Source organism: Polyodon spathula, chromosome 7 (genome assembly GCF_017654505.1).
Source record: "Polyodon spathula isolate WHYD16114869_AA chromosome 7, ASM1765450v1, whole genome shotgun sequence".
Lineage (NCBI taxonomy): Eukaryota > Metazoa > Chordata > Actinopteri > Acipenseriformes > Polyodontidae > Polyodon > Polyodon spathula.
In genome coordinates, this window is record NC_054540.1 from 24,614,429 (window position 1) to 24,631,750 (window position 17,322).

A 17,322-nucleotide genomic window follows, 5' to 3' on the forward strand; every position below is an offset into this window, starting at 1 on the left:
AATGTGGGCACCATCTTGTCTGATTCTACCCCAGGTAAATATTTTGATACCATAAAGCTTAGTGGTTGCTTAGTCATCAACACAGACAAAGACATTCAGCGCTTGGCATTGTGGTTTTGATTCTGAAAAAGAAAATTGCCAAACAAAAATGCATTAAATAGCATCAGTGCAATTTATCACCTCCATAACACTACCTTTATAAATTAAGATTAAAGGAATGACCCAATTGACATCATGGTAATCAAAGTATGGGACCTTTGAAAAATGACAAAAAAAAAAAAAAAAAAACACATCTGCACTCCTAGGCATGAAGAATCTGCTGGTGTGGGGCAGAGAGTGCTGGGAGGTATTCCCCGAGATCCTCCTCCCTCTACCAGACACCCTGCATGACGTCCTGAGTCGGAGCCTGAGGCAAGTCATTTGGACATGAACAAAGTCAGCAGTCTTATGCATGACCAGCGTTACAGTACAAGCTGTACAGCGTGTACAGTACAGTGTTACAGCTCTCCCAGCAGCGTGGATAGTGTTACACGGTCCTTCCCATTTTCTGAGTGGTAAGTGGTATGTGCAGCTGCAGCTCAGTTATCCAGTAATGAAAAGACAAACAACAAAGTACAGGTGAAAATGGGTTCTGTTTATTTTAAATCCATGGGTCTGATGACCAAACAGTAAACAAACAAGAGAACTAGGGAATATGGAGGGTTTACAGTCCCGTCAAGAATATACAGTCCAGAACACGACACGCAAACACGGTCACCTCTCCCAGTGGTGGTTGACATACGCTACTACACACTTGTTGTCCACGTGGACAAGGACATGTCTCCTCTGGATCACTGGAAGGAAATGCTGTATAGTGAGGTGAACCGCTCGCAGTTCCAGGGCATGTATGTGCAGGGCTGTCCAGCGACCCGACCAAGACCCGCGCACTCTCAGCCTACCCAGAACACGTCGATGCATCTGTCATCATCACCTGATGGCTGTGAATCACTCCCATCCTTACACCTTCGCGTAGGTGAGAGTCTTGTCTCCTCCAGCGCAGGGCTTTCCAGCATATGCAAGACTCAGTCAGCTGACAGTATCTGCCATGTTTGAGATGCAGTCGAAAGGCATCGATCCACACTTGAATCGGGCACATGTGGAGTAATCCCAGCTGGATGGCTGATAAGGCTTCAGCCATTTCTGACACAACACCAATTGTACTTTCGATCCATGTTGAAACAGGGTTACACAGTAGTGAATGGTGGCCATGCTCTCATCTGACAGGTATGCTTGCATTGCAAGGGAGTCCAGCCAGAGACCCAAGTAAACCATACTTTGCACAGGTATTAATTGAATCTTCTTAATTGAAGCTATTGTAGCTGATGGAAAGAAAGCAAAATATGACACAAATGGTTGATATAATGGCTGAAGATCAGAGTAAATGAAAGACACAGCACCGCTATTAGACTTTTGGATTATTTTACTATAGCAGGTTATCATATTTTATTACAATACAGCGATTCAAGGTTTAAAAGAACATGTCCTACAATAGGTTTTACATTTTTTTACATACATGCATTGCATGTATGTAAAGGTGTACCCCCCACATACAGAATAAGCTGATATGCCTATTTGCTCAATCATATTCTTTGGAAATATGCATTAGCCAGCATCATCCCTCTATTTAATGCAGCCAGTTTAGCTAGACAATACATTACTTTACCTACAATGAATTAAGATTTTTCATATGGCAGAATACATTTGTAGCTTAATTAATGAATTGGCATGATGGTACTGTTTTCTCCCAAGACAGTTATTAAACCATGTTTATTTGTTGATTCAAAGTCAAAAAGTTCACTTTTGGAACAAATTCTTGCATTTTCTTCATTCAAATTTGAAAGCCTTTTAACTTCTTAGCTATGTAAATAAGTACATGTCTTCTTTTGTTTCACTAAAAAAATATACATGTTGACTTGTTTCATTCTTAAACAATCATTATAATTATTAATGTTAACTGAGAGCAGGTCAGTCTCTCACAGACGGCAGAGTTTTTGGACCACGACTCACAAACTGCAAGCAATGTGTAAAAGTTTAAGTTCACATTGTATGAAGAAATTTTCCAAAATAGAACTTTTAAAAATTCTACTAATTTTGGTACTTAAAAAAATATATTCTACCAGTTTAGAATGCAGTAAAATAATGTTTTTACCGAACTTAACATACTCATTTGCCATCACGGTGATCTAAAAACTGTTCTGGAAAACTCTGGGATCTAGCATCGCATGCCTGACATGCTAAGGTAAAGGGTTATCTAGCAACACTATAACAATTCCATTTTGGGAATACAATCTTCTGTAAAGTTGCAATCAGACAGTTTTGTTTAGTCCACAGCATTCCTAAATAGCCTGCAATAAAAACAATTCCTTCCATTTGTTGATTCACTGACTCATATGGCTTTGCTCAGAGAAGCTGATTCAGTCACTACGGTATTCTCCTGCAGAGTCGACGACGTGTATATATTTTAAACAGTCGTAGTGATTTGGATGTGCCAAAAAATAACTTAGTTTAAAAATGAATTATTGAGTGCCATTTAAGAAAAGAACCCTATAGGATGCCTGCTCTGTTAACCAATACCATGATGAGCCTATTACACTGATCAAGAAAGGCTGCAGTAGGGTAAACTCCCTGTCATCTAATTATTTAACAAGTCATCTAAAAACAAGAGCGGCAGATTAAAGGGTCCCCAAGTGGCTCACCTGGTAAATGCATAGCTGTGTGGTGTGCAGGGCGAGTCATACAGTGCAGGTGCGCTATAAAAAGTGATGAGCTGTTTATCACTGAGAGAGGGTTCTGTATGAGAAAATTAAATAATTTCTGAGCTTACGTTTCAAACCAGGCATACATATATATATAACCTCAAGACAGTATGTTTACCACCTTAATTCTTCAACTTGGTCCTACGCAGCAGAAAATTATAGATTTTAATTGCTTTTGTCATCTATTTTAATATTCCCTGTGAATTGTAATCCATAAAATCAACGTGTAACATTTGCTAATAATACTGTCATGTTTAAATGAAAAAGAACAATTTGTATTACCTCTTATTAACCTCCCATGGTTTAGCGTATAATTCAATTTGACAACGTTATTGTTCATAGACAAAGGTCTTATCTAGTGGGAATAATTTGTGGTGAATATAGTACGGCTGTTATATTTTTTCATATTTTAAGTGAAACAATTTTCCCATGGTGTTTTATTAAATTTACTGTTCCATGTTTCCTCTTTTATTGAACCTATGCATTAACATTTCCTTAGTCTGCATTGAGTAGTATACTTTAACTCTTGATAGTGGTGTGACTTTATAGTTAAGAAGTGTGTTTTAAGGAATGTCTTTTTAAGGACTGTTCTTAGAAAAGTGTGTATGAGCACTTCGCTTAGGTTAATCAGTTCCTCAAAAAAAGAAAAAATCTGAATAACCTAATAAACCCTTCTGATATTTCAGACATGTGGGGCTAAAAGCACAAAACTTTAACGTGAGTACTGGGGCACACATACTACAGGAGTTGAACAGAATTGCTTACTTAACATTTCCTCAATGGGATATTTAACTTTATAGCCATGAAAGATCTTTTCAGAAAACTCTTTTGCTATAACAGTAAGCATGGCAAATAATGATCTTAACAACAATAATCAGACTTAACACATATAATATATTAAACAGGTAAGGAATAAAATAATTAGGAAAATGTACAGTATCTAAAAAATATATCTTTAAATGTGGCCGACATAGGGTCCCCGAGTGGCTCATCTGGTAAAAACACAGCCGCGTGGTGTGCAGGGTGAGTTATACAGTGCAGGCTGGCGTCCTGGCTTCGCGAAGTCGATGGTTTTCACTGGGGATTGCACAGAGAAGTCGCCTTGGCTCTGGCACTCCCATGGTTCAGGCGCTCACATTGGCTCTGGTGCTACAGCGAACCCTCTTGGCTAGGCTCCCAGTGAGCTTAAAAGCAAACACCTCCAGAGGCTGGTAGCTCGATGTCATCCGTTCTTGAGTTCCTGGATGTAAAAGAGGCTCCTGCTGGCAGTAGGCGAGAACTGATTGGAGGATGCTCAGGAAGTACCCTCCATTTCTCCTGAGCTGTGTGGAGAATTGCTGCGATGAGGTTACTAACCCAATGATAAGGGATGGGTTTCATCTACCCGTGTGTATTATATACATATATATATATATATATATATATATATATATATATATATATATATATAAATACTGTAAACTAAATATTGTCTTATAATTATTAATTAGAAAAACTAAGTAAATGTAAGTTATTTAAAATAAATGTAAGTTGAACTGGGAGAACTTCACAACATTTTTGTTTTCTTTTTAAACAGCTTATCTTTTTTTTTTTTTTTTACTATTGTAAAATGTATGCTTAGGTGTTTAACCTGTTTGTTGCCTAACTAAAAAAAAAATACTACTCTCCTCGTGGTCCATGGTAAATATAGTGTACTGTTCTATTGATATCTTTGTTTAAGCATTTTACATACTCATAATGAGATCGAAACATGACTAGATAGAGGCAGTGTACTTAAGGATGTGTCAATGTCTTTAAAGTATTTTATTACAACAGATTGTTAAAGTTTGATGAAGAGTTTTGGCAACCAGTGTTTGTGGTTGAAAGTATACAGCTCAACAAGACTGAGATCATCTTGAGTTTCCAGACAGAAACCAATAAAACACCAATAACAATAATATACAGAAGCATAAATAGCTGGAAAAGTTGGTCTTGCTTTAAAGCTGGAAAGAATGAGGCATATAATGAGATAAAGTGACTGCAGTCCCACACCTACCAATTCACCAACTACACTGGGTTCACACCAAATGACAGATCAAAGCTTACCTGGCTGTGGGTGTGCAGTAGTAAGATCAAAGAGTTACTGGCCATGCATTAATTTACAATGCAGCAATGTAGTAGTAACATCATCATCTGAATAATTATTTGATAATTATTAGTTAAAATGGTTATGATAGCTACATTGGCCTAGATATGAAAGAACAAAGTTTACTGGAAATATAATCATAATAAACAACGTATTTGTTGAGCGTCTTTCAAGCGGTTCAAGGTGCTTCACACAGACTTACAAAAAAATATTGTAAAAAGAATAAGAAAATAAAAGACAATGTAATATAAAAAGTCTAGGATCTTTAGAAAGTTACAAGCCTTTGAATCATCTTCATTATCAATGTGTAATTAAAATCTCCAAGAATAATAATCCTATCATAATTAGTAGATAATATAGACAAGTATTCCGCAAATTCTGATAGAAAAAGCTGACAGGGTTTTTGTGATCGATAAATGCTTACAATAAGAATTGGTGGGTGGTTAGTTAGTATTAAAGTTAGAGATTCAAATGAAGAAAATTCATCAGCATTTATTTGTTACAGTTATACTCATTACGAAAAATATTAGCTAGTCTGCCCCCTCTCCCTACCAAACAAGCCTTCTGAACAAAAGTATAATCTGAAGACAGGTTTCAATCAAGGCGATATTCTCATTCACACAAAGCCAAGTCTCAGTTAGAAGTAAAAATCAAAGTTCATACTGTGTAATAAAATCGTTAATTAAAAAGGTTTTGTTAGCTAAGAAGCGGGCAATAAGTAAAGCAAAGCAATAGTTTACTGTCTCAGCTATCAGAGGTGTAATTGTAATGATAGGGACCTTAATAAGATTATTAACATTAATTTTTGGGAGTGAGCTGTTGCCTATGGCATAAATGACTGGATTGTGGTTTGAGAGTCCTAATAGGATTGATGGAAGGCAGCTCAGAAGTACACAAGTACACACAAGTGGAAAGAGTAAAAATAGATTATGGTTATGAAGTTTAATACCTTATACAGTGGTCCTTTCAGGTAGCCTGGCACTGTTAATATGTACCTTTGCTGTATGTTCCCTTTTCCACCTTGACACTGTTTCTTTATTCTAAATTATGTGTTGTATGACACATTCCCAGGTTTACCCTGGATTTCTTTAAAACTGAGATTTTTACTGTGGATACTGTGTATTCCTGTGCACCAGATGATAAAACATAAATGTTCTTTAGAAGAGGTTCATTAATGCCAAATTTGGACCCATCAATCAATATTATATGAGGCTGGCATAAAGATGCTTGACTTGGGGTAGATCCACATAAGCTATGTCTTATTAAATAACTTTAAGCTGACATACAGTAGAGTGCTGAATGTTGGTACTTGCACAAGCTATGGAAAACACAATAACCCTTCTCTGTATTACACCAATCTTATTGCAAATAGGTTAAATTAGAGAAAAAACACAGTGTAGACATATTTATCATATTTAATGGTTTAATGCAGCAGTTGCTTCTTTTTCACATTGAATGAATCCTAATTAATACTCAGATCAGGCTTTAGAGCTTTGATGAGTACAATGCTCGAATTAGGGCCTCACATGAGTATATTTTTTTGCCTGGAAGTCCAGAACAAAGAGCTCATAATACCCTTTTTCTCAATTGTCTTGTTCAATTTTTCGTCCTGGCGCATTACTCGTATATCTTGTCAGGTAGAATAAATGAACAGTGTTTGTTCCCCTCCCAGGAGTGGTATGAGCTGGTCAAAGTTGCAGTTTCACATTGACCACTGCTCCCCAGAGCCTTCCTGCACCTTACTCACCTGAGAACAAACCCAAGGTGTATACCTAAATTATATGATTTATTGCAGGGAAAATTCAGCTTCTCTTAACTCGTCGTCAATGAAATAGATATCATCTGTGTTTAAACGTCCTTCGACGCTGTAAAATGTACATGGACAAAATGAAACAGATATTAAAACTTCAGGCTGACCAGTACTTGTTCCTCTAACATTTAGCACAATGGCTTTCTGAGGTTTAATATAGTATCCTGTCATTCATAGGGTAACCCTGTTAGCAACTGCAGTGTGATTTCAGTATTATATGGTAGAAACAACAAAAACAAATGCATTTAAAATCACCACTGCACATGGCAGTAATAAGACAGATAAATGGGGAGCTGTTAACACTTTTTACATCTATTTTTAGCAAATTATATTCCCTTCCCTAAAGGAATGATGGCAATCTCTTATGACTATTCCATAACGTTATTATGTTTTTAAATCTGATTTTTGGAATACTATAAAACTTTTTTTTTTAAGTTCAAGTTGCTATTTATAAAGTACATAGATGGGGATTATGCAATGTAATGAAAAAAATATCAGTTCTTGGCATTATTTTCTTTTTAATGCTGACAATAAAAGTAAAACAGGTATTTTTATTTGTATTGGGTATATGGATTAGCTAAGCCCCAGAAGGACATGGCTAAATAAATATGAATCCCTAGCATAATGACCCTCAAGCATTCATTCAAATATAAATTTGATAAAGGTTTTTTCAAAGTACTGGTACTGTAAGCAGCACAGGTAGGTTTCAAAAGTTGCAACACAGCTGAAACTCTGGAAGTGTAGTATTTAAAACACCGTTTATTAAGATAAGCAGTGTAGATAACATTTTAAATCAAATTACCCTAGTGTAAAACTTCTATATATGATTTGGAAAATGCAGTGCATTTTTCAAAGTGACAAATACAGCTAAAATACCACACATTAAAGTGTAATATGTGAACACTAAATGAGGTATGGAAATTTAAATCCAAACTTGAATTCTACTGATACATAACCTAAGTGAATTTAACTGTGAGATAGCTCCACTACACGTAATATAAAATTATACTTAAATAGCCTCATTAAGAAAAAAAACCTGGCACAGTATTAACAAGCAATACGTGTCAGAAAAGTGAATTTTTCTAGATCGGAGCTGTCAAATATTTATAATTTCACATTTTTAAGTTTAATAATAATTTATCTTATCATCTCTATACATAAATCCTTTGTTTTTATATTCTTAGCGAATGACCCACAGAAGCCTGTCGTAATGATTTAAACAATAGTGGTATTTAGATCTCTCACCAATAAGACTGCTTTTGAAAACGGGTATGGACAGTTGACAGTTGAAAGATACAATCTGCCAATTAAATAAGCTCCTTGGTTTTGGCTTTACATTCACACAAGCCAATAACTGAAAACCTCCTGGTCCTTGTAAGTAATTCTATGAGAGACTGTATGAGAAATATGTAGATGTAGCGAAGAATGGTATTACTATACCAAATACATAATAATCATCTACATAACTGAGGTATAGCTTTCTATTGGGAAAAAAAAACATTGGGAAATTCAAATAAGTCCCATAAAGACAAGTTTTATACTATAGAAAAAGCAGAACACACGAGTTTAAGTGGATAAAATGGAAACAAGCAATATTTAATGTGAATTAAAACGTAATTAAATTTAATTAAATTAAAAATTAAATTGTGGAGTCTGCACTCGCCATGGCCAACACTTCTCTAGTATGTTCTGGGGTTGCATAATGCTTTGGCTCGTTACTATACTGTCAGTTGTTCCTTTCTTATGTTCTGTTGTACATACCATGGCCTGAATCTTAAGCTATATCTGTTCATAAACCAATGTTTCAAATAGCCTAGTTAAAAGCCAGTGCCGCAGATTGTTAGATTTCAGGGAATACAGTACAAGTCCCTGAATTCAACATAATATTCCTTTTTTGGGGTCTATGTTTGAATTATGAATATTATACTTTTCTTGCAAACATATATAAATATATATATATATATATATATATATATATATATATATATATATATATATATATATATATATATATATTATATTTTTTTTTTTAAGGTAAAACATTTCTAAAAAAAAACACAAGACAACTTTCTCTGTTTCCATGAAGTTTACTAAACTGTGTAAGCATTCTAAAGTCCCATGATGTATCTCCATTAAGTCTGAATGTCTTAACCCAGTGCGGTTTGGCCCATGTGTTTGGCTTTGTTCATTATCTTCTTGGTACTGATGTGGCCTAATTAAAGTGCATACTTTCCAGTAACAGTTCCATAAACTTCCCTGCTGTCTTGCTTATTTTGTTCTTTATTTATTTGTCACAGTTGGAAGGAACTGGGACCTAGTAGCATTGCAACTCACTCCAAAAAGAAGGTATCCAAGAGCTTGTACAATTTACAAGGAACTGTTAGAAAGGTATGGAAAGCTCATAACGTATTCATGCAGACGTAAAGGTGTTTGTCACAGAATGCAGGACCTCACAACCTCTTGTACACCAGGTGAATCTAATAGCTCTAATAACTTAGATATTCAGGGCCTGAATCCAAAATTCACAGCAAAGTGGTAAGGATGCCATTAGTATTTCTCCTGTATGACATTTAATGAAATGAAAAACTGGCACTTGTGACCTAGTACAGAAAATGAAGTTTAAAGCAACAAAACACATTTTCATTATCAATATTACCTTTTTATAGGTAAAAACTGCACTGTACTGCACACTACATTCTCTGTTTAGTTTTTTTTTTCCCCACTGACTTAAACATAATTACAATACATGGCTTTGTCCCTCTATGGTTACATCGTCCATCACTCATTCTTACTATATCCACTTAAAACCCTCTGAATATCCTCATGTGTCATCAGCAATATAGGTTATAAATAAACAAAAACCCTAATCATTCTACTGTGTTATCCCATTTTTAATAACAGAAGACTCAAAATAATATTTCAATTTCACTTGTTCTTTTTTATTATCCTTCAGTGCTATACATTTTTCAACACACTCAATTACATAAAAAAAAAAGAAATTGTACTCAAGATGGATAACTTCCAAAGACATCCATAGGCTGATACAAGCATGATACTACAGCAAATGATACTGCAGAAAAACTAAAATCACAACAGTATTCAAAAACAATGCAGCTACATCACTGTTTCTTTTTATTTATGTAGTTCTGTGAAGTAGTTCACTTTGCTATTCATCAACTCTCAAGGGAGCCACTGGATTAAACAATGGTCGCTCTTTCTTCAGGTGGATTTTTCCATAGCTCACCTCAAAATCTTTTTTTGTCCCACTTAAAGGTTCAAGACTGCCTTGTTTAATATTATACCTCGAAGCACTTAATTTTTTTATTCTATATTGCACTATATGTGTCGTTAACTCCAACACTGTCGGGGTCTCTTTTATTTGATCAATGGTAATGCCCTCATTTAAAAGTCCCTTTGAGCGCTCTTTTAAAACTGGAACGGAATAGTACAAAAGAGCTGGACATTTTAATACAATCTCTTTCAGCTCTTGGTCATCACTGCACTTTAGCATTTCCTTGGAGTATGCCAGGCTCTTCTCCATGCTGACAGGAGATAGCTCAATGATTAACCCTCTTAGCTTAGATAGAAGTGCAAGAAGTTCTGCATCAGTAAACCCCCTTTTCTGCAGAAACATCAAGTTGTCCGTTACTGTCCCAGGGGGTTTCATTAAAATAAATGGATTTTGGCTCAAAAGTTTATGCAGCCAAATTTTCATATTGGCTTCCACTCCACCCAGTTTCAGATACACTTCTTGCAAAGTACTGATCATCTCTTTGTTCTTCTCAGCTGGGTTGCTGAAATTCTGGGGCGAACTGGCCATCAGTTTGCTGAGTGTCCTCTTGTTCATATTTAATCCCTGAAAATACTCAATGTTTGCCTTTTGGTTGGCATGGTGGCTGACCGTAAAAAATGAATAAGGGAACTTTTCAATTATCTTTACTAGTTCTTTCTCGTTGGGACATACTGACCTCCACAACTCTTTCTGAGTGTTGACCTCAGCAGGGGTACAAAGCAGTGCCTCAGGACACTGCTCCAGTATGCTAGCTATTGCCATCCCGTCTGCACCCATTTCTTTTAAAACACCTGCGATTTCATTGACATAGGTGGTATCTTCAAACAGCACCCAACCTTTCAGTTTTCGTATTTTTCTAATATCCACTGATAAATTACAGAGGGAGTCCACAGTGCATTTGTTCTCAGCCTTTGAATCTCCGGTACCTAGGGCAGCACACCGGCCAGCACTAATATGGAACTTGTTGCTGTGTGGCAAGGAGATCTGGAGACGCTGGCAGTAAACACATAAGGATGATGCAGCCAGTCGTAGCATATTCGAATTGCAAGGCTTACTCTTTAACAGAAACCTGTCTCATTCAGGATGACCTTAAATAAAATAATAATAATAAAAAAATACATTATTATTAATATATTTACCAAGTAATGTAAATGTATACAGTATGTTTTCTGATGGAGTGGTACAAAAGCATGAATGGTCAACTAATATAAGGCTTTCAAGAGTATCATTTGTGTAGTGTCCTCCCCTTCAGTTGAAGATACTCAACTATCATCAAAGTCAATTATCTAGCAAATATGTTTGGCTGTTTCAAACTAAATGACTGTTAGTGTTTCAGGATTTCAAAGCCCACGTGGCCTAGTTAGATAATGCCTGCCTACTCAAGAAATGATGTGGACAGACCATAAATGAGTCTGGAAGTTGCTAAGGGTTACATTTAACCAGATTTATTACAGTGAATGATCCTGCGTCATTTATTTATTTATTTTTTTTAAGTATGCAGATCATAGTTTCTGTGAAGATACTTTATTCCACAACTGAGTACATGACGTTCTGCAAGAATTACATTTTGTAGAGCAATTCTGGTAGATTTCACTAAACGAATAAAAACATATTTTACACATTCATATAATTTGACTTACAAATAAATAAAATAAGTATAATACTCCAAGTCTCAGGTGCACTGACTGGTTAAACAGACATAAAATGTACTTAGCGTACACAGATAAATAATTAAAAGCAGAACTTGAAAAACAAGAACAGCAGTAGTCTGGAATCAGCTCAACTGCAATATTGGCTGGACAATACAGGTACAGCTTTTTATAAAATTTTACATTCACAACACACAGAATTTAAACCCAATATTTGCCTACAGTAAATAAGTCTCAGGGAGAAGTGCCACTGCACGATCAGGCATTTCTAAATGTTGACTAAAATTACTGGATAGAAAAAATCCTGCAGCTTTCAGTAAATTGTTAAAATTAAATAGAAAATAGTTACAGTATACGCCTGGCTTTTACTTCAACCAAACCCATTCAAAGACATGTATAGTAGGTTACTAGGTCTACAGTTAACTTGGGAATTCTGAACTGTGTTAGGCACAGAGAACAAATAGTTCAAAGCCACTTGCTATGTTCAGGTCTAGTTTACGAATCTAGTAGGGATGGGAATTCTAAACGTTTACAACGTATAAACTCTAAAAGAAGTGGTTAAACATTTAATAATATGCTAGACGTATAACCGTTCACGTGATAAATGTCACCAAACGCATATTTTTTATGCATTAACTTTAATAATTTATCATCAGCAGTCTGTCGCGTGTCAGGCTGCTCTAGTGCCACAGTAATAATATTATTATAAAAAGGAATGGGGTTTGGCAATTGCCTCCAAGTAGCTTTTCTAATTGGTCCAACAGAAAGATTGACATTGGCGCGGGTTTTATTCTCTGACGATCTGGCGCTTCATTGGTGCACTGTGTGTGTCTATGCCTGTAGTAGGCGTGGTATGGTAGCAGTTCCATGGCGAGGTAATAACTTTAATGACAAGTGTTTTTTCTGAGTTTGTTCTACATTTAAAATAGCACCTCTAAACAAAGGAAGCCACGTTTGGAAGTATTTTGAAGAACCAGACAAGAAAACCGTGGTATGTAAATAATTATGCCAAGTTTAATGCTTCAGTTATTCTAATGATATGTATTGTACATATAAATCACAAACGTATTTCACTAATTTTTAATATATGTTAATTTTTAGAAAATTATGAATTGTATCCCCCAGTGCACACTGCCCTTTTTAGATGTTAAAACTCTAAAAAGTGGTGTGTGCATGCAGTGGTTGGATGGTAGGTGTATACATACAAATATTGACTCAAAGGGGCGAATACTTATGCAATCAATTATTTTCTGTTTATATTTATAATTTAGAACAATTTGTAGATTTTAATTTTCACTTTGACATTATGGACTTTTTGTGTCAGTGGCAAAAACTCCTAACTTGTTGTAACACAATAAAATGTGGACAAGTCCAAGGGGGTGAATACTTTTGAGAGCCACTGTATATATTTTATATTAAAGTACGTCACGCAAACGATTATTGCTATATGCTGTTTGAAAGAAAAAGTACACCACCGCAGAAAAAAATAAAAATAAATCTTACATTCGTGCATAACATGATAATTCATATAACTAAAGTAATAACCCACAGTTTGTTATATTAGTACAGCAAAATACCACATTATATTTTAATTGAAATGTTGTGGAAAGTAGATTTCCCACTCTTTCTCTGATCACACCACTCGTGTGATGACATATTCATGTGACAGAGATGGACCAATCAAAACCTGAGACTGTTATGCGGTTCCATCCCAAAAACAGGGCCTGTGTCAGACCTCAGTTTTGGGGTCCAACTAAAGTTAGCTGTGATTGGCTGAACGTGTCGGCATACAAGAGCAAGCCCCGATTTCCTTGATGGAAGTGGGCGAGGCTGAGGGTAATGATTGACACTTTGTGTTTGCACGGTTCGAGTAAACCATGCAAACACAAAAAAAAAACATGTGTGTTTCCACGCAGGCACGCACTAAGTATGCTGTCAATTAAGTGCATCTGACACTTGCTACCTCAAGGTGGTGCGGTAGAGACGTGTGACGACTAAGCTTAGCACAGTAAAATATCTTTAAGTTAAACAGTATATTTGAAAGCTAGCCTACATGGTAGCAACAAAACACTTTTTACTCCAGCTCATGACCAGTGGGGGCAAATTCCCTTGATGACACTGCCAGAGAATTTTAAAGGAATAGCTGTGGACAAGTTCTGGCACAATGCACTGGTTTTGGAGGATCTCGGAGGCAGGAGAATGCTGAAGGAACTGGAAACATTTGCCCTTGACATTCTCGTTCTACCTCACTCAAATGCTTCTTGTGAACGGGTATTTTCACAAGTTAATCTAATTAAAACGAAGCCACGCAACAGACTCATCACAGGCACCATCAACAGTCTGCTGCTCACATCCCAGTGTGTCAGCCTTCCTGGTGGATGCGTTCAATTCAAGCCAACTGACAATATATCGCGCTCCATTACTTCCTCAAATTTATACAGCCAAAAAAATATCCTGCCATGCCTTCAACATCTGCGCCAGGACCTTCACAAGCTGTTGAGGACAGCGATTCTGAAGTGGAATTCGACAAAGTTTAATATTGGTGAGTAAAATTATATAGTTATATTATAATTTAGAAAACGATTGAGTGCCAACATCCAGTCAGCTTCCCCTGCTGGAACATTGTAGGGAAATCAGAATAAAACTATTAGATTTTTTTTTTTTTTTTTTTTTTTTTAATGTTGTTTAACGTTTCCATATCTAATAGCATCTAATAGCTTCTCGTTATGTTAACTGCACAAGGCGGGCATTACCACACGATTAATCCCAGTCCTTCGGGCTCAAATACTTATTTGAGCCTTTTTTTTCTCTCTACGTGTGTGCTGTTTGTCGGGTTTTTTTTTTTTTTATTCAAATTACTAAAGGGCAGTTGTAGTAGAACAAAGGGTTAAACAAAATGACTTGTGATCAGTGGGCGGTGTCATGTAGTTCAGTGCTGTGCTTGCGATACAGTTTATCAGGTAATATGATGTCACATATTAAGGATGGAAAAATAACACGTATATTCTTAGTTTTACAGTGTACGATAATTTTTCTGAAAATACGATCATTTTGAGGGTCCAATACGATATTTCCACATTTCAAATCTGGCAACGCTGGATGGAACAAAAGTACACAACTCAAATGAAGGTCATGTGCCCCCTTGCGTATATTGAATTTCCATTTAAAAACCTGTGTTGTCCTCGACTAAACTGAATTTCGATTAATTTAAGGTTTGCTGTTTTGTAGTTAATAGATTTTTTTTTTTTTTTTTTTTTTTTTTTTTTTAATTCACCTTTCACATGATTGGTTACGGCAAGTTAATTATAAGTAAAAGTAGACTGCAGTAAAACGTATACAAAACAGCTCTGATAAGCCGGTGGTTTATTTTTACTCAGGTTACACAATCTGCGACACAATATACAATCTACTGCACTTTCTTCACTCAATCATTTACACACATTACACAAGAGATACAGTATATCTCCGCATTCATTTAACTGCGTTCTCCGAGCGTGGTAAAACTCGAGCACAACAAAGACATCGTCTTACAAAAGACTTGCATAACCTAGCAGTTCACAGTTGTTGCAGATATTTCATTTTATTTTAAATAGGGTTAGTAAAAAATGAAAAGACAACATTTCCAAAGTACCTATCTGCAAGTTCTCAGAAAAAGCAAACGAAACTGTATTTACCCCAGTTCAGTGTTTCTGCCTGCAGCACTTATGAAATGACGTAAAGTCAGGCTTATGCAAGCCTTATTCTCAAAAAAGCGTATGCTACGTCAGAAATGAAGGCTAAGCAAAGTAACAGTGCATCACCTGTACTGTAACAGTTTATGCAAGAGCTTAGTTGTGTTTTATTATTATTATTATTATTATTATTATTATTATTATTATTATTGGTCGTAGTATATATTCAAACTTAAAAATGGATAATGATTTGGAAATAGGAGTAAACTTAAAACAGTATGTTGGCGAATCCATTGCTTTTTGTATCGTTATGGTATACAGCTCTCTACAGATAAGTTAAGCTTTCATGCCAGTGCTAACTTAATACTGAACACGTGCTTTCTTGAGATGTGGCTTGCAGCAATTGATAGCCTTTTACTGAAATGAGAAAAACACATACGTTGTACTACTGTAAAGCTACTGGGTAGGTCATTAGCCTATTTTGTTGCTGAATGCACATATTTGCATACTGAATTCACAACCCATCCTCTGTGTAGTGATTGGTTTGGAGGAAAGGTCAGTGTTGCTGTATTTCATATGTAGTCAAAGAGTTTATGCAAAGTCAAGTCATTGCATAGATTATGCCATACATTCTATGACTATCGTTGAAAAGAAGAAATGTCCCACACAAAGGTCCAACCCTGGTAGGAAAATATTCCAGATTACGTGCTTTATTTAATCTGTAGTTTAGGACAATTTGAGTTTTTAAATTGAAAGATTGACAAATGTACTATTTATTTTACCTTTAATAACCCCTCACTGCTGCATGAGCACGATTGGAAAGAACGATTTAGGAGGGAGGAAGCTTGTGTGTGCAGCTGAAACAGCCTTTAAGTAACGTAAACAAACTGGAAAGTTAATATGATCTGGTTTCAGTAAAGTAGCAGCAAACAGTCACAATCAATTAATCATATTCTAGTGCTGAAATTAACAACACTGTTGAAGACTGTAGAATTAAATTGTGCCATAACATTGCATTTCGGAGGAAAAATCTGGCTGCATTGCAATTGGGTAATTATCAGCATATATTATAATTCATTAATATTACAAACAGGAACTCACACAGCAGGGCATTAATTACAGGTATGTGTCACCAGCACATTTTATGTTTACATTTTCTAGTCAAATGGTAGATTTTACAGGTTGACAAACACAACATCTGTACCTGCTCCATAAACAAGAAATGGCCCCTTATCACGATTACTCTCAATATAATAAACTATAAACTGCATGATTATAAAATACTATGCCTTTTGTATTATGATTATTATTTGACAAAAAAAACAAAAAAAACACATACCGTTACTGTTTATTGCTATTCACTTGCTAATGCCATCCTTGTTCTGTAAGACCATCTCATTTTTGGTTTTTAAACACTAGTTTGGTCACTGTGTTTCATTTTTTATTTTAGTGAATATTGAAATATTATAGTTAACAATCACCCAAGTGACCATGCCTCTGCAAAACGGTGTAAATACAGATAGATTTGCACATTAAAGAGGATGAAGCATTAGTTATGTTGAATTTGATTATTATTACCATATGTCTCCTTCTCTCTGCTGCTTGTTTTATTTGTTTTCATGGTAATTGACTTCTCCCCTTCATTTCTTAGTACTCCTTTATTTCCCTAGGCTGAGATTGAGCTAAAAATGATTTTGCCTCTTCATCCCAGTCTGGAAAATGTCAGGGCCTTCCCCCGCACATCAGGATGTTACTATGGCACACTTGGTCATCAGCTCTAAATGGGAGTATTTTATGATGCTGTGCAGTTTAATGAGTGCTTGTGACAGAGGTCGAATGATTCTTGGTGTTAGATCTCCTTCCCGACCTGTGAAGGCGCTGAGTAAAGGGAACAGAGAACCCTGGACTGGATGGCCCAACAGTTCATTCCCAGGGTTAGGCGGAAGTCGACCATCTAGAAAGGGGTCTGAACTACGGTAC

At 35.9% G+C, this 17,322-nt stretch overlaps 1 protein-coding gene across 1 annotated transcript; it reads right to left on the reverse strand.

Moving 5' to 3' along the window:
* Positions 1–8,806: 8,806 nt before the first annotated feature.
* Positions 8,807–15,396, reverse strand: mterf2 (mitochondrial transcription termination factor 2). The gene is made up of 2 exons (XM_041255017.1): positions 15,346–15,396; positions 8,807–11,110 (listed from the first exon to the last, which is right to left on the reverse strand). The coding sequence occupies exon 2, from the start codon at positions 11,055–11,057 to the stop codon at positions 9,897–9,899; it is 1,161 nt and encodes a 386-aa protein (XP_041110951.1). The 5' UTR covers positions 11,058–11,110; positions 15,346–15,396; the 3' UTR covers positions 8,807–9,896.
* Positions 15,397–17,322: the final 1,926 nt, after the last annotated feature.